This window comes from Pipistrellus kuhlii, unplaced genomic scaffold (genome assembly GCF_014108245.1).
Source record: "Pipistrellus kuhlii isolate mPipKuh1 unplaced genomic scaffold, mPipKuh1.p scaffold_m20_p_10, whole genome shotgun sequence".
Classification (NCBI taxonomy): Eukaryota; Metazoa; Chordata; class Mammalia; order Chiroptera; family Vespertilionidae; genus Pipistrellus; species Pipistrellus kuhlii.
In genome coordinates this window covers 12,318,530-12,344,118 of record NW_023425405.1, presented here as the reverse complement: position 1 = coordinate 12,344,118, position 25,589 = coordinate 12,318,530, and the positions used below count along the sequence as shown (strand labels likewise).

The 25,589-nt window shown below is 36.4% G+C and overlaps 1 protein-coding gene and 1 long non-coding RNA gene across 4 annotated transcripts in view; both read left to right on the top strand.

Moving 5' to 3' along the window:
* Positions 1–16,429, top strand: part of LOC123650964 — a 50,298-nt gene extending 33,869 nt beyond the window's left edge. The window contains exon 3 of the long non-coding RNA XR_006740712.1: positions 16,374–16,429. This is a non-coding gene — a long non-coding RNA (uncharacterized LOC123650964). The remainder of the gene's footprint in view (positions 1–16,373) is intronic.
* Positions 1–25,589, top strand: part of UBE2H (ubiquitin conjugating enzyme E2 H) — a 100,251-nt gene that overhangs the window by 40,333 nt on the left and 34,329 nt on the right. For 2 of the 3 annotated variants that reach the window (XM_036426864.2, XM_036426854.2), the window contains exons 2-3: positions 16,699–16,775; positions 17,361–17,435. In XM_036426864.2, the coding sequence (XP_036282757.1) occupies positions 16,699–16,775; positions 17,361–17,435 (152 nt within the window). Of the gene's footprint in view, positions 1–304; positions 407–16,698; positions 16,776–17,360; positions 17,436–25,589 lie in introns of those variants that run through there. The other variant, XM_045576722.1, reaches the window with a different exon arrangement.

Here is a 25,589-nt window from a genome sequence, read left to right as displayed (position 1 = left end):
GGGCTAAACTATGGCTTTTAACTTTTAGTAAATTGGAGACTAACGTAGTTCTTACAATGTTGAATATTTGTTGTTGAGGGATTCAAATCTGTGAGAATTTATTATTTTTATGCTATAATAACAAAAGTAGTTTGATATAGGAGCTATTTAAAGTATTATTAGGTCTACCCAAGAAATGTTGAGATTTGATTGGCTAGTCTTGTCTTTGAGATAGTGGAATGTGTTGCATATCTAGTGCATTTTTGTTCATAAATCCTGAAGGGTCACCTTCTCAGGCAGGTGCTGTGTTAGAGAGGCAAGAAGGAGAGAGGGTCAACAGAGTGGATTTTTTCCCTTGGATGACCCAGCTAGGGCTGCAGTTGAATTGGTGAACAGCATGAAAGAACAGGAGACTGGGCAATTTGAGGTACAGGTGGCAATTGGGGCAGTGTTTTATGATGAACTTTATTTCACTTTAAAAGCTTTAATACCAATATTAGAGAGTGAGGAAAACCCATTAGCTTATATGATGGTGGTTAAAAAGTAAATGAATACAATCTTCTGAAGGACATTTAGGCACTATCAAAATTTGGTATATATCCTTTTGACTCTAAAGTTCTACTTTCAGAAATTGCAAACAGAAACTTGAAAAATATAACAAGAAATGGTACTGGGTTGTTCATTGTAATGGCAAAAAACTGACAACAACCTACCTGTTCACTAATGGATGCTGAGTTAAAATTGATAATTGTGTAGGCATTAAAAAGAGGGTGTGACTTAGATCTATAAGTATTGATACAGAAAGATGTCCTCCAAATACTACATGGAGAAAGAATAGTTTACAGAATAGTTTACATCTGTGTTTCTATGGTGATGTGAATGTATTTATGTATAAACATTTCTGTATAAAATACAAACGATGGTAGTATTTAGGCAACACTGAAGTGCCGGGGCGGTGGGACTAGAGGGTTAGGGGTTAGAAAAGCTGCTTTATCCCCCATTCACAGTTTAAAGCCTAAAACTCAGTACTTCACTAGATGGGATTCTTTAGTTGTATTGAAAGGCGTTCTCAGAACTGCTCTGCCCTCTGATTTTGGTACCAGAGGACTGTTTGTCTCAGTGGCACCTGAGCCTATCAGTCCTACTTGTCCCCATGGTACAAACATGAGAAGGGGAAACCTTATAGGTTTGTCACTTTTCAATGCCAAATTTTCTTACTATATATATACTCACTGTTGTATGTGTCAGGTTTGTTTTCTCTTTTGCTAAATAACTTTGATTTCCCCCCCCACACACATTGTTTAATTATTCAGGAAGCATCCCTTGTGAGAAACGATTTTTTATTTCCTTCCTGTACTACATAACAGTACAATTTTTATTCTCTTGCTGTTTATACATATTTAAATCTCAGACTTCTGTTTAAATTATTAGGCTAGCTTCCATATTATTTACCACTTACATATCTAATTATACCTGACAACCCATTTCTTACTATGTGGTAATCATTTCTATTGATCTTGAGCTAGTAGTCTTACTAGCACAATTGGAAAACTCCCTCTCTTAGCTCTATCACTGTTAACTTGTGTCATGCTTAAAATAGCTCCAACCATTCTTCATCCTGTGTCACATTGCACACCTAGTTTATAGTCTCCTTTCACCTCATATCTCTTGACTCTCCAGGGTCTTCTGCTTATTTAATCATATTATAGTGTTGTTTTCTTACAATAGGGTGTTTTCTTTAAAAGCAACTTTTTGCCATTTAAAATTTTTACTTCTTTGGCTTATTTTAACTATGGACTTTAAAAAAAAAAAAAAAGCAACATTCCAGTTTTTGTTGAAAGTTTTTATCCCAGTTCTTTCATTCTAATTATTTAGAAAGATAATAAATACAGGTATTTTATAATAGCTACTTTTACGTATCAAATAGGATATTTGCCTAATAAGTACTTTTTCATTTAGTTTTTTAAATACATGACTTTACTAATTTTTTAATTAAAGTACTAATGACCCAGTGCATGAAATTCATGCATGCGGGCGGGGGAGGGGAGGGTCCCTCAGCCCGGTCTGCACCCTCTCCACTCTGGGATCCCTTGGGGGATGTCCGACTGCCAGTGTCCTACAGGGATCAGGCCTAAACTGGCAGTCAGACATTGCTCTCACAGTCCGGGACTGTTGGCTCCTAACTGTTCACCTGCCTGCCTGCCTGATTGCCCTTAACCACTCTGCCTGCCAGCCTGACCTCCCCCCTAACCCCCGTTGCTGACTTGATCACCCCCAACTATCCACTCCCCTGCCAATGTGCTTGCTCCCAACTGCCCCTGACAGCCTGCTCGCCCCACCTGCCCTTCCCTGGTCGGCCCTAACCACCTCTGCCTCGCCACCATGGCTTTGTCCAGAAGATGTCCGGAAGGTCTCCTGGTCTAATTAACATATTACCCTATTATAAGTATATTGGGTCTAGTAATAATTGATGTCGTTTTTAAACATTCGTTTAAAATCTTGCTTGGCGTTGACTTGTATTGACATAACCTTCAAACACGTGGTATCTACAGAACGTGTGAAGTGCAATTAACAAGTTTTGCTTGAAAAAGTTTGTGTTTGGTTTGGTTTTTGTTGCAAAACTAGGGCTAAGAAGATGGCGGATGAAGAGCATATTCGGCACTGCATGCTTTACGAGTTCCAATTAGGAAGAAAAGCAAATGAGGCTGCAAAAAACATCTGTAGTGCTCTTGGTCAAGATGCAGTTAGCGCCAGAAAATGCCAGCATTGGTTTGAGAAATTTCGCGAGGGAAATTTTTTGTTAGATGACAAGAGTGGTCGAGGCCGTGTGTCCAATTTTGATCAAGAAGCTCTTCAAGCTCTTTTGGCGCAAAATCCTCAAATTACCCAACGAGAGCTTGCGACAACTTTAAATTGTTCACAAAAAACAATTTCCAATCAATTGCGTGCACTTGGCAAAGTCCAAAAGTTTGGAAAATGGGTTCCTCATGAGTTGACCGACAACAACCGTAATCAAAGAGTCACAATTTGCAGTTCGCTCCTCTCTCCTCAAAACCGTTCGCAGTTTTTAGAGCAAATTGTTACCGGAGATGAAGAATGGGTGCTGTATGTTAATTTGAAAAGGCGGCCTCAATGGTTGGACAAAAATGAGGCTCCGCAGCCCACGCCAAAACCTGACTTGCATGCGAAAAAAGTGATGTTGTGTGTTTGGTGGAATTTTAAAGGAATTCTTCATTATGAACTTTTACCATCTAACCAAACCATTACAAGTGCAGTGTATAGTGCCCAATTGGAAAGGTTAGCCCAAGCTTTAAGAGAAAAAGAACCCGCGCTGATTAATCGGAAGGGCGTAATTCTTCACCACGATAACACACGACCGCATACTGCAAGAATCTGCTGAAAAACTGCGCCAGTTGGAATGGGAAGTTCTCCCTCAACCTGCATATTCTCCTGATATTGCCCCTTCCGATTACCATTTGTTTCGTTCTTTGCAAAACTTTCTTCTTGGAAAAAAATTTAATAATGAAGAATGCCTCAAAAATGCATTGACCGAATTTTTTGCATCAAAATCACAAGAATTTTACAACAGAGGGATTAAAATGCTTCCTGAGCGTTGGGCACAAGTAGTAGAAAACAACGGCAACTATATTGTTGATTAAATTTTGTTGTATTGTTTAAATAAATTCGATTTAAAAAAAGCATTAGAAAACGACATTAATTATTACTAGACCTAATAGTTGGCTCATAATTTTTTCAGCAAAATTTCAAATGAGACTGCTCTTTTCCTTGTCACTTTAGATTACCTTTTCACCCTTTTGTTTTTCTATACTGTTTATAATTGCTACTGCCTCTCATAAGTCTTCCAAATGGATAATAGAAACTAGGCTCAATAAAATGAAGGCATATTCTTTTGTTTTGGAGTGCAGAGTTCTCTCTATTTTAGACAGCATTTTATCCAGTGTATTCATCCATAGTTCACCTTTTTTCAGTGTTAAATCTTGACAGTGATCTGGAATCTTTATGTATTTCTTTGCACAGTTATTGCTTTACAAAGCCCAAGTCTGTGCTGCTTTCTTTTCCCTTATAATTTTTATGAAATCAAAGTTATTAATATTCAAGACTTTCTATGTTTAATGTGAAGTAGTAAAGGGAACAGTAGGGGGGTCTGTAGGAGGCAGCTGATCAATGATTCTCATCTTTGATGTTTCTATCTCTCCTCCCTTCCTCTCTGAAATCAAAAAAATATATATTAAAAATTTTTCATTGAGATTATTGAAGTCATAAAATTACGATGGAGAATCATTGATCTCTAGAGATACAAGCTCATAGTTAGTACGGAGAAAGGGAGAAGAGCCATGGCCTTGGGTTGTGGACCTTGGTCTTTCAGTATTTCCATGACTTTGGGATGTATTGACAAGAGGATGACCATGTATCTAAGATCTCCTTCTGCTCATTTCTGTGATCCATTGTTTTTCACTCTTCTGTAATCTTCATCTGCTAAATAGGTACCACTGCTTTGTATTTATTTAATATCACTTTGCAGTTGTATCCTATCTAATAAAAGTAATATGCAAATTGACCATCATTCCAACACACAAGATAACTACCCCCATGTGGACACAAGATGGCCACCACAAGATGGCCAGCAGGGGAGGGCAGTTGGGAGGGACCAGGTCTGCAAGGGAGGGCAGTTGGGGGCGATTAGGCTAGCAGGGCAGTTAGGGGTGACCAGGCTGGCAGGGGAGCAGTTAGGCATCAATCAGACTGGCAGGGGAGTGGTTGGGGGTGATCAGGTTGGCAGGCAGAAGTGGTTAGAGGCAATCAGGAAGGCTGACAGGATAGCAGTTGGGAGCCAGCAGTTCTGGATTGTAGGCCCAGTAGGATCGGGCCTAAATGGGCAGTCGGACATCCCTCAAGGGGTCCCAGATTGGAGAGGGTGCAGGTTGGGCTGAGGGACAACCCACTGCCCCTGCACGAATTTCATGCACTAGGCCTCTAGTTATATGTCATTTAAAGAGGGCCAAAGAAACTATTTTCTTTAAAATGTCCCTGATTACTGTGAATGATTCATGTCCCTTGATTAGAACACCTATAGGTAAGGATTATTAAACACTTAGCTTAATTCTATTTTCATTGCATGACATTGCAATCCATATGTCAGGTGTTAGGGTAAAAACTGGTCCAGCATATTTAAAATGAATATAGGTGGCCTGGCCAGCGTGGCTCAGTGGTTGAGCATCAGCCTATGAACTAGGAGGTCACAGTTCAATTCCTGGTATTGGCACATGCCTGGGTTGTGGGCTCCAGTGTGGCATACAGGAGGCAAACAATCAGTGGTTCTATCTCATCATTGATGTTTCTATTTCTTTCTCCCTCTCCCTTCCTCTCTGAAATCAATAAAGTATATAATAAATAAATAAAATGAATAAAGGAAATAAAGTTCTCAAAGATTTTCAAAGAAGAGAACATTGGAAATATAAATACCAAGTGCACTGCATAAGTATTCCATAAAGCCCTATTAAATTTCGCTTAGTAATATTTATGAGAAGCCACTTCATGGTGTGCTTTGTCCTTTGTGGATGGCACAGCAAAAAGCATAGAAGGCACAGCCCAAAAGGGAAGGTCAGAATTTTAAATAGCTGTTTCCATTAGGATTTTGTTGAGGGCCACCTGGCTATTTGTATTTTTTTGTATCATTTATGGGGAAATTATATGTTGCCTATGACTTCGAAATTCTCAAGTTTAGATGCTGTTGTCATCCTTAAGGTTTTGATTTATTTTTCTCTAGCCTACTATGATTAGGTAGTCTGCCTTTGGAGTGTCAGGGTTCCTTCTGTTCACTTCTCTGACAGGTGGACAGTGGGTTGTCTACCTCTGTACTGAGAACAGAAAAACTGGAAGTTGTGTTTAATGCCTTCTAAATTTTTTCAAAAAATATTTTTTAAAAGAGTTTAGATCATTTGTTTGGATTTTCATTGAGGACCTAATGTATCTGGAGTGTCTTGTGTCTTGAGAATCTTTTTTCTCTGCAATTCAGAGTTGTATTCCAAGTTTGTACATTTTAAACTGGAAGTTTGGCTAATAGTTCTTTTCATAGAAGTGCTAGTATAGTCAGATATGTACATACAGTTTTCTGATTTTAAAAAAATGGTAGTATTGGAAATTAAATAAAAGCAAATAATTTATTTTTATTATGAGACTAGAGGCCCAGAGCGCTAGTGGCGTCCCTCAGCCTGGCCTGAGCCCTCTCGCCATCCAGGACCCTCAGTTTCGGCCTGATCCACACGGGCCGGCTGAGGGACCCCACCGATCAAAGGTCAGAACGTGATTGAAGGCCAGGGAGGGGGCACGGGAGGCTCCGGGGTCTCGCCCAACCCCTATGGACAGGACCCCAGCAGCAAGCTAACCTACCGGTTGGAGCATCTGCCCCCTGTTGGTCAGTGCTCATCATAGTGACAGGTTGAACAGTTGAATGGTCAGACTCTTAGCATATTAAACTTTTATTATATAGGATTTTCTAAGTGTACAAATTAAAGGTTAGTTTAATGAATCCTCATCACCCAAATTAAAGTTTTGCAGTTATTGGTATTTTCCTCACATATCTATTTCTCTTCTAAAATATTTTAGGACATATCTCAGGGGTTTTCTTAAACAATCATATGCCATTACACTTAAGAAAATAAGCAATTTTTTGGGAAGATGATTTATTTTAAACATAGTGTCCCCTACCTTAGAATCAAGCTATAACAAGGAAACCAAATTGTGAAAATTGAGCTTTTGATTAACCTTTCATGAGTTAATAGTAATATATTTTTAATTAGCTAATTTAATTTATATACATGGATTTATAAATTTTTAGTTAAACATAAACAAGAGTCACTGTTGCTGTGAAATAGCAAAGCAGTGACGTTTGTTTATTAAAGATCTATTTCTGTTTTATTGCTAGCCTTTTGATTTCTAAATATTTTGAGTGACAGGGTTCACTGGAATAAGAAGTTTTTAGAAAACATAAATTTTATATATGTTTTGACTGTATTTGATCTCAGGATGGCATCGTTTTACCATATTTTTCTTTGCTTTTTCTCTCTTTTTTCTGCAATTGGTTTATTTAACTTTGTAAATCTGCTTTATAAAACATTTTTGGGGGATGGAGTGAGGCTTAGTTTTCCTATAGATCTTGAACACTTCCTTTTTCTAAAATCTATTTGAATAAAAGCATTTTTCTTAGGACTCTTAATTTTTTTTTTTAAATTTTTAAGCTTATTATTTGGGAATCTGGTTGCAAAATGATTCATCCAGGGAAGAACTTACAGTGGTGATTTTCTCATTTTAAAAAATAACATTTACTTGGAACTTGCCAATGTTTATTTTGGTTTCTGACATGGAAGCTTTAAATGAAAGCATAACACTTGAGTGGGAGAAAAACTGTTTCCTAAGGTAGTGTGATTTTTGGGTTCCTAGGTGGTAATGAACATACTTTCCTTACAACTAAATTTTGTGACTTATCTATATAAAAATTTTAAAGTATGTACTATTTTTTACCCCTTAGATAACAAGCCTTTAAAGTGTTCCGTATATCATAGTAAATTGTCAAGGTGTTTTGTTTTACTTCTGGACAATACATACTTGTTTTGAAATGGCTATTTTTAAATGTGAAACCTCCTCTAGAGGTTGTTGGCAACTTCAGCTACAACTAAAACTTACCTACTTTACGTATTTTGTTTATTGGAGGATGTCTTTCTTAGAATGTTTATTATTTTAATCCTCATCCAAGGTTATATTTTCATTGATTTTTAAAGAAAGGGAGAGAGAGAGAGAAAACATTGATTGTTTGCTTCTCATATGCACCCCAGTGACTGAACCCTCAATCTAGGTATGTGCCCGGACCAGAAATTGAACCTGAGACATTTTGTTGTATGGGAGGATGCTCCCACCAACTGAGCCACATTAGCCAGGCTTATCCTCTTTTTTATTTTATTTTTTTCTGGCAAAATGCAAATTTATTGTCCTCAAACTCTAATATTCCAGTCACCTTATGGTTCCCAATTCTTACTATATTTTTTTTAAAAATCATATTTTTTTATTATTGACATAAAACTCACAAACTTTGTTTATCTGGTTTTTATAACCCACCATAGGTACATTTTAAGGGATGGTAGCCCAGGGATGGCTCTCAAACTTAGCTAAAGAACTAAGAGAAACTAGGAAGAAAATTTGCCAGTGCCTTCAGCATAACAGGATCAGAAATTTCTATAGCAGAAAATAAGTTTATACCATATTGGTTCCTAAAGGCATCGTTGTATTTTGTAGCACCCTATAACAATTATCACTCGTAATGACGACTCAGTATCAGGAAAGGTTGTTTTCTTAGGATTCTACTTAAGAATGTAGAATGGCCCTAGCTGGTGTGGCTCATTTGATTGGAACATTGTCCTGTACACTGGAAGGTTGTGGGTACGATATCTGGTTAGGGCACATAACCAGGTTGCTGGTTCTATCCCAGCAACAAATCTAAGTTTCTCTCTCACATCAATCTTTTTCTCTCCCTCTTCCTCTCTCCCTCTCCCTCTCTTCTTCTCTTTCCCCCTCTCCCCTTCTCTCCCCTCCCTTTCCCTCCCCTCCTCCTTCCTCTCCCTCTTTCTCTCTCTCAAATCAATTTTAAAAAAACACACCTCCGGTATTGTTTTAAAAAAAGAAAAAACAATGTGGAAGAAAGTAATATTTTTGATATTATAAAAACTTTGTTGCTTAGGAAGTTTCAATATGGGAATTAATTTAGTCAGAGTTCTGAGTACTTCTTTTACATTAAAAAAAAGTAATTCCTATTGTGTCAGATGTAGGGTCAGGTACCTTTGTAGATATTTTATTTTGTCTCCCTCACCTTTTTTTAGAGGCTAGAAAACAGGCTGAGTTAGTGGATTACAAGGTGACTCCTTTTAATCATGAGTTTTCTGTCCGCTTATTATATTGCCATTTGGTTATATATTTATAGTTTAAATTTTAATGTGTTCAAAACTGAATTTAGCATCTTGCATAAAAAACTTGTTCCTTCTGTCCTGTGTTCCACTTTGTTATTAATAGTATCATTTCACCTGTTTGACAAGGCTAAAACTATTCTTAGATTTCAAACTGGCAGCTTCAGATTGTGGCTGTCCTGCATCTTCATTCATGTGTTCATTTTATAAATATTTATTTGTGTGCCTACAGTGTGCCAGGACTCTTTAGGCTCTGGGAATGTAGCAGTACACAAACCAGCCAATCGTGTAGACTATACAGAATATTAGATGGTGGAATGCAGCTGTATGCTGTTAGACACAGGGTGTCCCAGAAGCTTCACCAAACCCAGACTTTGGAGCACATGTACTTTGTTTACATTGTGAAATTAGGAGATTGACATGGAACTCTAGTTTCTTGGTTTTTAGTGAACATTAGGCATTCTAGCAACACTGGGTTTTCTCGGTGGCTGTCCCATGTCTAGTCAGTTGCAGAGCCTATAAAGTCGTCTTAATCTTCTCCGATCATTCCCACAGCTGTTATTTTAGTTGAGACCTTAAACATTTCTCTTCTCGTTTCCTTTAATTCTGCTTATCACACCTTCAGCCAGTCTTGTACATACAGCTCGGCTATCTCTGTAAAGCAGTTATGCACATGCATGGAAATAACAACTGTCTCCCTGTTTGCCTGATAAAATCTGTTTTGGGGCTCTTTATAATCTGGTCTTGACCTACTTTCTAATTCTCCCCATCAAAATGAAAATGCAGTGGTCCCTGTTCTCTGGACCTATCCTGTGCCTTTCTGTCTTTGCTTTAAATGCCTTTCCCCCTCCTCTACATGTCCAAGTCACTCACTGGTCTTAAGGCCTGTGTAAATCCTTGGCTTCCTAGGCAAACCATTGCTGTCTTTGCCTGCAGGCTGTAGGAAATCTCCTCCTACTCTAAACTCTAGTAGCACTTTATGCAAACCCTTTTTTGTATTTACTCCTTAGTGGACAGATCTCATCTTCCCTTGCTAAATTTTAAGCTTCTTGAAGGCAGGTTGTGTATTAAGGGGAATTTTTGTTTTCCTTAAGGCATTTCTGTGTAGAATGTTTAGTAAACCAACATTAATAAAATTAGTGTCTGTGATCTTTTGTAGATTTAATAGATGCTAACTCAGCATAACAGGTTTCTATTTTTGTAGAAAGCTTAAAATATTTTTGGGGGAAGGATGTAGGGACTAAAACTGCTTGAGCTTATGACACATGTGTTGTTTTGTTAATTACTCTTCGTGTTATATCATTGCTTCTCTCCCAGATAAAGATAAATGCCCTTATTCTTTATATTTATGTATTTTATCACTAGTAGAAGCCTTTTCCCTCTTTCTGTCTTTTATTCTTTCCCCATGTCTGTTTTCTCAGCTTTTATTTCTCCTTTGAGTGGAATTCCCTGTCCTCCTAATAGGACCAACACTAACTTTTATAAAACTCGGGGGGAAATTTAAACTTGCTCTCAACCAGGAGCCTTTGCTTATTGTGCATGACCATTTTTCCTTATAATTTAAACAGAGGCACGCACATGTTTATATATATATATATATATATATATATATATATATATATATATATATATATTATTGAGTTTTTACAGAGAGGGAGAGAAAGGGATAGAAAGCTAGAAACAGCCGGGACCGGTTTGGCTCAATGGATAGAGCGTCGGCTTGGGGACTGAAGGGTCCTGGGTTCGATTCCGGTCAAGGGCATGTACCTTGGTTGTGGGCATATCCCCAGTAGGGGGTGTGCAAGAGGCAGCTGATCGATGACTCTCTCTCATCGATGTTTCTAACTCACTCTCTCCCTTCCTTTCTGTACAAAATCAATAAAATATATATTTAAAAAAAAAAAAAAGCTAGAAACATCAACCAAGGTACGTGCCCTTGACCGGAATCGAACCTGGGACCTTTAAGTCTGCAGACCGACGCTCTATCCACTGAGCCAAATCAGTTTTGGCTTGTTTTTTTTACAGAGAGGGATAGAGAGAGAGAAACTCAATGAGAGAGAAACATCATCAATTGGCTGCCTCCTGCACACCCCCTATTGGGGATCGAGCCCACAAGCCAGGCATGTGCCCTTGACCAGAGTTGAACCTGGGACCCTTCAGTCTGCAGGCCAACTCTCTATCCATGGAGCCAAACCAGCTAGGGTGAGAAGGATTCTTTATAAACATAACCCCAAAGTGTTGTTTTTATGATATTTCGCACATTAACAGATTAATAAATAACCATGCTGTTTTCAAACAACGAACAAGATAGTGAAGGTTGCTGAGTTTCTTCAGCTTCTGTAGTGTGATTAATTTCAAGGAGAATTGTCAGCACACTAGTCTGAACATGGGGGGGGGGTGTACAAATTGCTTCTGCCTTCAGAGAAGCACATTTCTTCACCCCAGTTCTTCAGTTGTATGGATACAGTTCAAAGAGACCACCCTCTTTTATTTTATAAGCTCATTATTAGTAACCTTCGGAAACAATGCTGTCTGAATCCTAGGTCCTTGATCAGTTAACATCAGTCTTGTGACACAGGCTTACACTTTGGCTCCCTTTCTGGAAAATTCCAGAACTACATAAAAATCATTTCTAAAATCCTGATAGACATGTTTTGCCAAGAATGTCAGTTATCTCTTGACAGTTTGGCATTAGCCTTTAAATATTAGATTGTGTAATCATAATGGCATTCAGGGAAAATAAGGCAGTGGGTGGCTGGCATTTTAAAAGTAAAATGAACTTGGGTTCGTAGCAGTGTTAATCATTAGTCTACTGAAAAATGCTGATGCTATTTTTTAATAGTGAAATCATAAGTAAATAAAAAGTTGTATTTTGTTGCTTTGGCCAGTGTTGCTCAGTGATTAAAGCATCGACCTGTGCACTTAAAGGTTGTGGGTTCGATTTTTGGGTCAAGGGCATGTACCTGTGATGCAGATTCAATTCCTGGCCCTGGTCAGGGAGCATGCAGGAGGCAACTAATTGATTTGTCTCATATTAATTTCTCTCTATCTCTCTCCCTCCGCACCCCCCCCCCCACTTCCATCTCTAAAAATCAGTGGGAAAAATATATCTTTGGGTTGAGGATTAACAAAAAGAGCAGTATTTCACAAATAACTTAGATGAGAGATAAGTAAAATGTAATTTTATGGGTTTAACACATGTTTACCAGAATATCTGAAGGATATTTTTAAGCTTTGAAACTGAGAAAGTAAAGAAGGAAGCTTCTAGTGAGTTCCCACCAGTCTGCTAGCCTGACAAGCACATCTTAGCAATAGATCATTACTTTTGTCATTGTGTCCTGCCTTCTCATTGCCTTCCTTGCCCTTGACCTTGCAGCAGAGAAGAGAAAGTAAGTCATGGCCTCTACCATAAATACACATGGTAACAGCAGTCTAGTAATTTTATATATTTTTTGTGGACAAGTCATTCATTTGTGATGATGGAATGGCTTATTTTTAATGTAATTTTTCATTCAACTAAATTTAAATTCTTTTTCCATCTAATTTAGTATCTGTACCCCATTCCAAGGCAGCATAAATTTAGCACAGCTTCTCATTTTACCAACTTAATAGAAGTTTTTAAGGTTTTACTCAGTTTCCTTTTAGCTTTTCACATGAAATGGACTATAATAACTCATTAATTTACAGCAGTAGTGGGGAACATCCAGCCCTTGGGTCATATAAGACCTGAGAAATCATTTGGTCTGGCCCTGCCAAGGCATTAAATGAGTTAATTGAATGTTTGACCAAATGTAGCGGGCTAATTTTAAAACTGATAATTTTGTATGGCCTGTGAATGGTGTTATAAATATCCAAATGGCCCTTGGCAGAAAAAAAGGCTCCCCACCCCTGATTAACAATATAGTGTGTAAAGACAGACCAAATGTATCTGGCATGTGGATTATGTCAGGGATTATGGGGAAAAGGTGGTTTGGAGCATTGATTTCTAATCAATGGAAAAATAGATTTGCAGTGACTATTTGGAAAGGAGAATCTTCTTTGGAAAATGGATAAAAGCATGGACTGTATCCCAAACAGACCACAAAATGGAATAAACCTGGATTTATTCATCATGTAAACAGGATAGAAAAGATATCCTTAATTTTCTAGAAGAGACATCCATGTGGATAACTCATAATTTTAAATAATTAATGAAGAGTAATTGCCAGAGATCAGTGCCATTCATATTAGTTTTGGTAGCTAGATTGTTCTTCTATAGATTTTTATATTATAAAATAGGTTACAACTTCTTTTTGTTAAACTCATTTACTCTTCTACCTTACTCCATTCTTTCATTATCCTTATAAATTTGTTTAGTTTTGTTTAATGGCTGAGATATCTTTATCTGTACTACTATATTCAGTTGACTACTTTGGATATCCCACATTGAGTGGAAACACACATCAGTGGAGCTCTGGGTGGGTAGAGATAGACACTAGTAGCAGTATAATGGTTTATAATTCATTTAACCAATATTCTGTTGATAAATATTTAGATTATTTCCATTTAAAAATTTTAGTAAACATAGTACCAGACACACTATCTTTAGAACTTTTTATTAAACAATAAAATATATACAAAAACTGCATAAATAGTTTTTGTAGCTCAATGATAAATGGAACAATAAAGTTGTAACTAGCACCCACAAAGTCCCTAAGGGTGCTCAAAGCTCTTTTCCAATTGTCGCAGTCTCCACTAGCCTAACCACTATCCTATCTAAACATAATTGATTCATTTAGCCTATTTGAAATGTGTGTAAATGGAATCTTAATGTGTATGCTCATTGGTATCTGGCTTCTTTCACTATTATATCTGTTAGACGTACATTTATGTGTAGCAATTCATTTTGGGGGGTGTATAATAGTCTGTTGGGTGACTGTATGCACCATAATTTATCCTTTTTATAGTTGATGAACCTTCAGGTTGTAACCTAATTTTTGAATATTACAAATAGTGCAATGAACATTCTTAGGCATGTGTGGTGGTGAACCAATCTATGCATACACTGAGTGGCCAGATTATTATGATCTCTGAATGCATAATAATCTGGCCACTCAGTGTATATCCTATATAATAATCTTATATAATAAAAGGCTAATATGCAAATTGTCCCCTCGACCAAGAGTTTGACCAGCAGGCAGGCTGGCCAACCACCCATGTCCCCTCCGCCTGGCCAGGCTGGCTGGACTCCCACCCATGCACGAATTCATGTACTGGTCCTCTAATACACACACACACACACACACACACACACAATGTGGCCAGATTATTGTGCGTTCAGAGATCATAATCTAGCCACTCATTGTATATGTCAGGAGAAGCACTGATGGGCATAAGGTGTGCATATGTGCAGCTTTACAGGGTCAGGTATCCAGTGATTGAAACCATTTCATATTCCCACCGGCAGTGCCTGGTTGTTTTGAAGCATAATTTCATAGGAGTGAAATTTGAATAAAAGAGTAAGTTAATTTTAAGTTTTGAGATATAGTGCTAAATTTGTCCTCAGGAATTTCATACTCCATTGAATACTAGGTTTTATCTAGCTTTCATCTTTATCAGTTTATAGTGAAAAATGTCTCATTTCTAAACTGAGTTGAACTTTTTATAGCTTAATTTTGCTCATTGGAATTTTTTTCTATTAACTTTGCTATTCTGGCCTTTTCTTTGTTGGGGGTGTTTCTGATTTTGCTTACTACTTTGTAACAACAATTTTTTTTTTTTTAAATAAAAATTTTGGTCATATGCTATACTTTTTTCCTTCTTTGTCCTTTGATTTAACTGTCTTTTACAGTATAGAAGTTTTAAATGTGTGTGCATACTTGCATCTGCTATTATTTTCCTCTGTGGTTCCTGGCTTTGGTGTCAGTCTTAGGAAAGCCTTTTTACCCCCGAGATTTTTTTTTTTTTAAGTGTTTTCTTTCATGATGTTATTGCTTATATTTAATATTATTTATTGTAACTATATTTGACTTCCTTTTCTTTCACTAACACAAGGGTACTTTTTAAAGTCTTAAAACAGTTTAAACATACACTCTTCTATTTATTTCACTAGGATTAGCGTTGGAATATTTTGCAGGTGTCAGAGGGTGACTGGTCAGGAAGAATGTAGTATAACAAAGCATGCATGTATGTGTCATTTGACCATGAGAAATAAAGCCAGTTTTCCATTGTGGATACTGTTTGAATCCTTTCCGAGTGCATGTTACTAAAGTAGTTAGGTCAACGTAGCATAGACTAAATTATTTTATTTAATATCAGTAGAGGATATTGTTCAAGGCTCTTCAACAGGACTTTGCCAAAAATACCCCTGGTCTCTCGTTCTTTGGCCTACAGTACAGGATTGGAGTGATCAATACTTCATTTCAAACCTTTAAAAATACAATTTTTCTCTATTTAAGAGATGATTTAAAAATTTTTGGATTATTTCTCTTTTGCACAATAGTACATGCAATTTGTACTGCTGATTTAGATGAGACCAATCTGTCATATTTTTTTAAATGTTACAGTGGCCCCAGCTGACGTGGCTCAGTGGTTGAGTGTGGACCTGTGAATCAGCAGATCAGGGCACATGCCTGGGTGTGGGCCCCATCCCCAGTGGGGAGCGCGAAGGCAGCAGCTAATCGATGATTCATCATTGATGATTCTCTCTCTCCCTCTCCTTTCCTTTCTGAAATCAGTAAAAATATTTTTTTAAAATAAGTGTTAGAGGGGGCTTTGTGAGTTCTCCAAAGCCATTACCACCACCTAAAGTTCCTACCAGAGTTTTTTAGACCACAGAGCAGAGACATAAAACAGGTCCTAGACCAGTAGCCCTCTCCTGTGCGGAGATGGATTGGTTTTGTTTGTGTAATTGAATCCTAGTACCTGAAAGAGGTGAGAATCTCAAGGAGAGGTATGCTTTTGAGGAAGAGAACACAGAAGTGTTAGTCCTTTGTGTTTATAACCCAGAGTCCCCCAGTCTAAGAGGGATGGAGGTTCAGTAGGGAGTGAAAGCGTAGGTGAAAAGAAGCACTTCAGACAAGATTTAAACTATTATTTGTTTATTTTGCTGGTCTTTTGCATTTGGTAGCGCAGTACTTGTAGCAAGGTTGTGTCTGTATTTTGACAATTTGCTAAGCCAGGGATAAAATTGTGGGGACTTTCCTTAGTAAATCCATAATTTTAGGAACATAGCATTTTTAGTTTAGGAGAATTAGTGTTTTCCCTGAGTATTTGAAATCGACTAAAGGGATACTGGGTTTATGTTAAAGGCTCATTGGGGATCAGCTGGAAAGGAGAGGTGGGGGGGGGGAGACTACGTACCTGTTTTTCATTTATGTGCAGTATGTACAAAAAGCCGTCTCATGCATTTTACATAGTTAATCCATTTGATCCTCACAGAAATCCTAAGAAATGATGTTTTCCTGAATAGTAAGGAGAGAACAAAGGCTCTGGGAATGAGCTCACATTGTTTTGTCTAGGCCCACAAACCTAGTAGATGGCAGTTCTGGAATTTGCACTCGATTCTCTGAATCTAAAGCCCATTTATATTCTTTACACAAGAGTATATATTGCCTTCTAAATTAACAGATTTATTATATCTTTTAAATATTTCATCAGTTTTATGTAAATGTTGGTTACATTTAAAATGGCGAAATTAAGATGTCATATTTAGTTCTTTAAGATAATATAAAGCCTGTGTAATTTCCTTAACCTTCTACCTTAGCATTGAAAGTAAGCATGAAGTTACGATCCTGGGAGGACTCAATGAATTTGTAGTAAAGTTTTATGGACCACAAGGAAGTAAGTACATGTGTTGGTCTGTGTTCTTCTATTACAGTTTTTATTCTCCTTAATGGACAATAAAAATATCCAAGACAGGTGGTGATACATGTGGTTTTTGAAAAGTAAATTTACAACTCTAGAACCAGGGAGAAAAATCTCGCTGTTATCGTAGTTACTTCATATGGTTTTCCCTCTTATCTGTATGTGACAGTATTAAACATGAATTGTGAATTCTGGGTTTTATATGGATGACTATACTGATGGCTTAGGGAAATGTGTTTTGTTTTATGATCTATGTGTTTGGGAGGGGGCATAGGTTAGATTGAGATAAGAAGTTATTACTTCCTAAATAATTGGATACTGTTTAATACTTTAAAGAATCATGTAACATGAGGGAAGAAAGTGAATCTTTTCTCATTTTCTAACTAGATTTTTAAAGAAAAGTACTTTAATCTGAACATAGAATTATAAGAGGTCCCTGACTTTCAAGGGAATTTGCAAGGTTATCAAAAGAGATTAGGATTTAATGTTTAATTTACACTCAGGTCTATTTTCTAATTTGGAGACGTATTTTAATGTGCAACACTTTTACTTTTCTTTCAGCCCCTTATGAAGGCGGAGTGTGGAAAGTTAGAGTGGATCTTCCCGATAAATACCCTTTCAAATCTCCATCTATAGGTAGGTAACTACCCAGTTTCTCTCTTTTAACAGTTTTGATATTAAAGAGAAAAAAAAAAAAAAATCCTAGGTTTTGTGGGAGATAATTCCAGAAATGGCTTGTTAACTGAATTTTTCCTTTTTTGACTTTGGTTAAATTGATCAGTGATGTTTTATGGGACTTCCATAGTGTGATAGAAGATGTTTAAATATACCCTTTGCCTGATTGTAATGACTACAACTGTAGATTTTTTTTCAGGGTTAGATTAAACAATTAGAAAGCTCACTATCTATTCAGGCTACAAGCAATACAATAATAAGTATATCTTAAATTTCATTTAAATGCCAGATTGTTGGAATTAATATTATATAGTTTCTATTCTAATTCTGTCATTTAAAAATTCTCTGTGTATTCTACTTTGTTGTTGTTTTTTTCACTACAGCTCTGGGTACCTAGCAATGAAATGACTGTTTTCAATTCTCTTTACTCCTAATCTTTAGTCTTTTAAACAGCTGAAGAAACTCATTTAAACAGCTGAAGAAACTCCAGTGAGATTATATAAAGTTTTTTTCTTCACCTTCATCTTCCTTCTACCCAAAGGAGTGATATTTTTAAGTGTCACATCCAGTAAGGCACTTGTGACAGTTTAGGTATTTTTGTGTCAGATGCAATAGAGGTATATCTGATTGAAGGTTAATTCCTTAATTATTTTGAGTTTATAAAATGGTAGTAATTTAGCTAAGGTAGTAATGTAAGCCAATTTTTAAAAATATTATTTTTATTGATTTCAGAGAGGAAGGGAGAGAAAGATAGAAACATCAGTGATGAGAGAGAATCATTGATTGGCTGCCTCTTGCATGCCTTCTACTGGGGGTTGAGCCCACATGTGCCCTTCACCGGAATTGAACCTGGGACCTTTCAGTTTGCAGGCTGACACTCTATTCACTGAGCCAAACTGGCTATGGTTTAAACCATTTTTTAAAAATTTCATTCTATAAATAATAATTTTTTAAAAATATATTCTATTGATTTTTTACAGAGAGGAAGAGAGAGGGATAGAGAGTTAGAAACATTGATGAGAGAGAATCATCGATCAGCTGCCTCCTGCACACCCCCAACTGGGGATGTCCCCACAACCAAGGTACATGCCCTTGACCGGAATGGAATCCGGAACCTTTCAGTCCACAGGCCAACACTCTATCCATTGAGCCAAATCGGTTTTGGCAGATTATTTAAAAATACTCTAAAACATTGTCCAATTTTAAGAACAGGAGGAAATAAAATTGGAATATATTGAACATTCTCTTACAGTCACACCAAGCCTCATGTTCAGAATTGCCTGAGTTAAAACATCTTGCTGCTGCTGTGGGCTTGTCTTTGGAACTAATAGGAGATTAGACACATTCCCCTGCCCCAACAATAGGGATTTTAAAAGAGGTAGATCAAAGGCATTCTGAGCTTTATGCTTTGATTCTAAGCCCCCACAATTCTGCCTAGGATAAATAATGCAGGAAAGTTAGGATTGTCACAGACTAATTCTCAGTTAAATGCAGCAGCCTCTCCCCTGACATCTAGCTACTTTATATGCTTTAGAGCTTTATGCTATAAAAATACTACAAAGCATCTCATTTCTTCTCAGCCTAGGAACTGTTAGTGTTCAAACTAGTGATTTCCTCTTATGCTCTCTTGGGTGAGTTTTCTAAATTTAGTAATTGAGAAGAAGTACTTTGTGGATAATTGAGTTGGAAGCATCCCCATTGCTACCAGGGTCTCTAAGCTTCAGTTATCAAATGGTGATGTAGGAGGAAGCTGTGAGGTGTTGAGTCTTTGAGACAGTCAGGGTGTCTGCGTTCCTGTCTATGTGGTTGGCAACAGCCCTGTCCCAGTGCCATTCTAGGGTAGTAGGTTCCACTCAGTTTGGGACAGCTTTTCTATCATGTTGTGCTACCCTGTCCCCCATTTACCTCTTGACTTTAGGGTGTTTCTGTATGTAGATATTTTAAACCCTTATGTAGTTGAGTGGTGTGATCTTTAAACTTACACAAACAGAATTCCAAACCATATAAATTCATTTAAAGACATTTCATAAATTTACTTAGACCTATTTACTTAGACTAAAAATTGGCATGCTAAATCTAGTTTTGTTACCCTAGATTCTTAATCAGAAAAGAAACAGTATAACTGGAAATGAACAGTGAATCTATAGAAATGCAATTACATATATCCTATAGAAATGTAGTTATTTCTCAAATCTTGTCTTAACATACTTTTTCAGGTAATACAGTTGCTTCATTATAACTTTCAAATGAAAATATCTATACTTTAGACATTGTTAATTTATTAACTAACAATGTAGCAGAAACCTATGCACTTTCTTATATTAATAATGTAATGTGAAATTGGTTGAGACAAATGACTAGGCTAATTTAACCTCATAATTTTTCCTTTGCCTTTCTGTATGCTTTTAGAACTTTGTAATACCTACAAAGTGTACCATCTTCTCTTAAGGAAGTAGATGTAGTTGAAATATTTGTACAAGCTGTCCTTGTTTCTCCAAAGAAAGATTGCATAAGAGAGTTTTAATCAGTTGTGTGGGGTGACCCATTTTCAGGTCATCAACAATGTAATTACTGTTGGAATGTGCTTTAAACACTTCAAGGGGGAGTGGCTCACTAGAATAAGCAAGGCTTCCTTTTCAAGTAATATAGATAGTTTTAGAATTATACAGAAGGGCAAGGAGATAAGAAAATCCCAACATCAATGTTCTTTATAAACCCTGCCTCTTATAGGATCTAGGCAGGCTTACACTCCTTCCTGTGCCAAATTTTGAGCTCTTATATATTAAGATGTATAAATTTAGATTAATCCTCCTTGATACCTAGATCTTGGAATTTAAAAAGATATATGTATATATGCTTTTTTGTTTTATATTTATATATAAGCATATATATGTGTATATATATAATTATGTGTATATATATAATTTTTAATTGTATAAATGCTCGATATCCATAACAGGAATGTAAGAAAGTCCAAATGAGCAAAAATTAAAATGTCTCATAATCCTATTCCTCACTGGATACCATCATTTACATTCTGGTGTATGTACTTTCAAACATTTTTCTGCATACTTAAGTATATATTCCATATAATTTGGCATACTTATCTTTAGGATGTTCTCCAGACATAATTTGATAGAGTTTTCAGTGTTTACATGATTTTATGAGGTATAACTAAAAATGTCCTGTTTTTAAACAATTTGCATCTTTAAATGTTTTTTTCAAAATAGTAATAAAGCTAACTCAAATCCTCTTTGGAAAGAAAAGGAATATAAATAGACACTTTGGGAGGTTATGAATTTACTCTTACAATGCCATCATTGTTCCAAACATCTTAAGCTCATCTTTTGGAATTTTACTTTCTCTTTGAATATTGTAAGTGATGGCAAATCTTGATGCTTTGAAGCTGGATATATAAATTTTTGAAATGACTAAAGGTCATTTAATCCCAGGGAAAACTGAGTATCATTAATTGGAGTAAAAAAATTATGTATGATTATAAAATTGACTTAAGTTTAAGGATTATGATTTTTTTATAAACTGACCCTATGGGAGTTTTCAACGAGAAATTATAAAACTCCTTTAATCACTTTAGACATCATTGAAATATTTGTTTAGTTTTCCTGAGTTGACTGCTTTGAAATAAATCATCGTTGATTCTTTCAGTTCTGATTTATTTGAAAGTTCACTTTTATCTTTCTCATTCAGAAACATTCCTGGAATGCTTAGCAGTGCTAAAGCTTTAGGAGAGTGTGATTGGTCAGTGGAGTGCTTCTGGCCCTGCTTTTCCTTGACCATGAGAATAATACCATCTGAACTGTTGCTTCCTCTTGTAGAAAATGAGATATTATAATTAAGTGAACTCTGCATGCTTGATATTGACTAATGTATAAAATACTCAAGATGTTTGCAATTCTACTGGATAATAGGGAAGGTTTAAGGTTTTCTCTAGTTAGGGAGGGAATATATCAATACGTCAATATAAATAAAATAAATCAATAAATAAAATGTTGCATATGTTTTGGTTACAGCATGCCATTGAAGGAGAGAGAGTGTATAGAGGAGATGTGTGTTGAGAATATAGTCTTTACAAAGCTTCAGAGATGTAGAAGTGCACATGACATCTTTAGACGTACTCTTTCAAGACCCCAAGTAATTTTCAGTCCATGAAGATTTTGTCCTATGCGAAGAAGTTGCTAAGAGACTGCCATATTCCATACTTCAGAGTCACAGTTTTCAGCCATTACAGATGTGCTCATCTAGTAAGAGAAAGTTTTTACCAAAGAAAACACAGACTTGCAGTTGCTGTGGGGGTGAAGTAAAGAAATGATTTCATAAAGAGGGCAATATAGAGCAATTATTTATAAAAATAAATAACCAATAAGCATAGGGTATAAAATGGTTTTATGTCTAATCTACATAACGCAGATTTTATTAATGAGAGAATATATGACTTATCAAATTGACAGGTTAGATGTTATTGGTAAAAGGTATGAGATGTAGTCAACCTAGCCGGACATATTGATGAATAAAGATTTTATATCTTTTGGGTCATTTTACTTAAAAATAAAATTATCTAAAGGAAATATTCAGAGATGTATTCTAAGATTAATGTGCAAGAATATGTACATTGCAGTGTTGTTTTTTTTAAAAAGTTGGAAGCAACCTAAATAACCCAGTTGACAACAGTTAAATTATGATACGGCCTAATGAACCAAATGTTTTACAGCCTTTACTTATGTTTTAACACATCTTTAAAGGTATACACAGAAAAATGTGTAACTTTATATAGTATAACTTTTTTTCCATGCAAATCCCAAGTATGAATGACAAAATATTAAGTATATTAAAGACATTTTTTCTGTAAATTTTCAAATATTCTTCAAATTCCTTTTTATCCTAAAAGTAAATGTTTTTAAACATATGGCAAATACATGTCTTTTAAGTATCCTGTCTGCATCCTTGTATGAGCCTACACTTTTCTTGTCTTCTACTCTAGAAAGCCATCAAGCTCTCTGTGGCCAGAATTCCCAGCTGGTGGCTTGCTAAGGACCTATTGCTCCCCCCCAACCCCCTTCACACACACACACACACACACACACACACACACACACACGCACACACGCACACACACCGTTTCTCACCAGCCTCCTTTCTTTTTTCCTTTCAATGTTAATGATGTATGTGCATAAGTGTAAATACTGTTTTCTTTCCTTTGTCTTTCTGACTGTAGTTTAGCTTACTCCATGTTATGTACTATCTTTACACTTTTACTCTTAACTGTTCTTTACTCCTGTCTTTGCTTACCTTTTCCCATCTCTTGGGCTGTTGTCTCCAGGTTCTTACTACTTCTCTCTCCAGTCTGACTGCTCCACTTGTTTTCCCCCATGCTCAATTTTTCTCTTCATTTGAACTAAAAAGGCCCCTGTACATTGCTAACAATAACAACAGTACTACTTTTATTAAAATTGAGGGAAAATAAAATATGTCTTCTAATAAAATATAGACATTAAATAGTAGATTTGTTTTTTAGCATCTAAAGGTCTTGAAGACACCTCCAGGATATACCATAGTCTTCATCAGATCATACCTACTTTACTTAAACACTTGCATTTAAGAGAGTTAAGCTGTCATTTAACTTATTTTTAAATTATTACTGGCTAATATAGTAACAGAATTGCATTCTACTAATTTCGGATAGAACTATAGAGTATTTTAGAATCTTTTGTAAATAACCTTATGCCCAGCCTGGGCACTTGGTCACTATTTATACTTTTTTTTTTTTTTTTTTTTAATAGAAACTATGTTGTAAGATCCAGCTAACAAGTCTAGAAACTAACTTTCTTAAGTACTATCTATGTGTATCTCTATATTAACAGTGAGAAACAACCTCTCCTAGGAGCAGGCTGTGTGTACTGCAGGCTGTGTGTCTGGACTGCAATTTGATGATACCAAAGCTGAGCTTGTAGAGGAATGGTTGGTTGAGAACAGGATTCTGGAGGGACCACTTAATGCTTTGCTAAATGCTGATTAGAATGGCCAGGAAAAACCTCCACTCATTCTGCAGTGGAATTTGATGTCAGTAGCATGTAGAAAGAGCTAGACTAGCCAAGCCCACTGAGTAAATGGAGACAAAGTGAAAAAGTTATAGGCAATAATAATAGATAAAATACTATATGGCGCTATAATAATGGCCTTCACAATTAGGTCAGATTTTGATTTTAACTAGGATGGTTTAGGTCATCCTATTCCAAGGGAAACTAGATTAAATAACATGTCAGAGTCCTTTTCTAAATCTCCCAATCTGCTGTAGGTTTTTTTTGTTTGTTTATTTGTTTTTCTAATTCTTCACTGAGGGCATTTACACTGATTTCTAAAGAGAGGGTTGAAAAGGGAGAGAGAGACAGAGACAGAGACACCCAAGTGAGACACATAGATCAGCTACTGGTATGTGTTCTGACTGGGAATTGAATCCTCAACCTTCCATTGTATTATACAGGACAGTGCTTCTACCAACTGAGCCACACCAACCAGGGCTGCCATAGGTTCTTATTTAAAAGATGCTCTAATAATCATTACATCATATTCTTTTTCCTTATGCCAGCAATTCAGGGAAGCAATTTAACCTATTTTAAAAAAATAAATTTTTATTGATTTCAGAGGGAGAGATAGAAACACCAGTGATGAGAGAAGAATCATTGATTGGTTGTCTCCTACACACCCTATGCTACCCCCACCCCTTGGTTCATAGGTCAATCCTCAACCACTGAGCCAACACTGGCTGGGCTGATTAAACCTCCTTTATTGCCCAAATGGCATACTCTTCTGGCATTGTCATTTTTATTTCACTATGGCCAGAAATTACCTCACAATATCTTTAGAATGGAGTTTTATAATATGGTGTAACTAAACTAAACTATGGAGTTTAGAATATTTACCATTTTACTTTGTGTCTTTGTAGGTGGAAACATTATATTCCTTCAGGAACTAGTTTGAGTAACTTAAGTTTAGTCAGGGATGGACAAGAAATTAGATTAGAGGAGTGTGTCATTCATGAGAGATTTTGGATTAGTCTTTTTTTTTTTTTTTTAATATATTTTATTGATTTTACACAGAGAGGAATTGAAAGGGTCAAAGAGTTAGAAACGTCGATGAGAGAGAAACATCGACCATCTGCCTCCTGCACACCCTCCACTGGGGATGTGCCTGCAACCAAGGTACAAGCCCTTGACCGGAATCGAACCTGGGACCTTTCAGTCCGCAGGCCGACGCTTTATCCACTGAGCCAAACCGGTCCTGGCTGGATTAGTCATTTAATAAAGACCTACTTGGACCACTGTATTTCCACAAACAGAATGAATTCTTAGACTGAGAAAGCACAATTCCATTAAGGTCACCTGTATAGTTCTCTACTTTCATGAGCTTGGGTTTGAATTTAGTTCCTGTTTCAAACAGTTAGATAATTGCTACTCTGCTAGTGATCTATAGCTTTTGAATTCCAATAGAGAAAAACAAATTTCTAATAGGGAAGTTTTATTAAAAACTTTAGATAATGCTACGAGAATGTAAAAATTGGCAAAAGCTCTTTTTACTGATGTTTTGAAAATGAAGTTTTTCAGGATGGATGTTTAAAATGATTATATCGGGCAGCTGAGGCAGAACCTACTTTCTCAGAAAATTGATACATCTTAACATCATTTGTTTTAATTAGCTCCACAAATTTATGGGATACCAACTGTGTGCAGGGCATTATTCTAAGTGCTCTGGATACAAAAGTGAACAGATTGCTTCCTTGACACTTAAAAAATAATTTTTTGGGGGGTGGGAGAAGATAAAACAAAATTTTAAATGTCTAATAGCTTTATGCAGAGAATGGACATAATAGAATTGTCATAATAGTTACCTTAGATTAGGTATTCAGAAAGGGCCTCTCTGACAAAGTAAGTTCAAGATGAGATTTAAATGGAAAAGGGGAAAAAAGCCAGCACTGGTCCTCCAAGGTCAGGGATGAGAGCATTCCTGGCAAAATAATTTGTGAGGACAAAGGCCCTGAGAGGCAGACAGGTGATTAGCATTCTCATGGAAGAGAATTGAGGCTGGGAGGCTGGGGGAAGA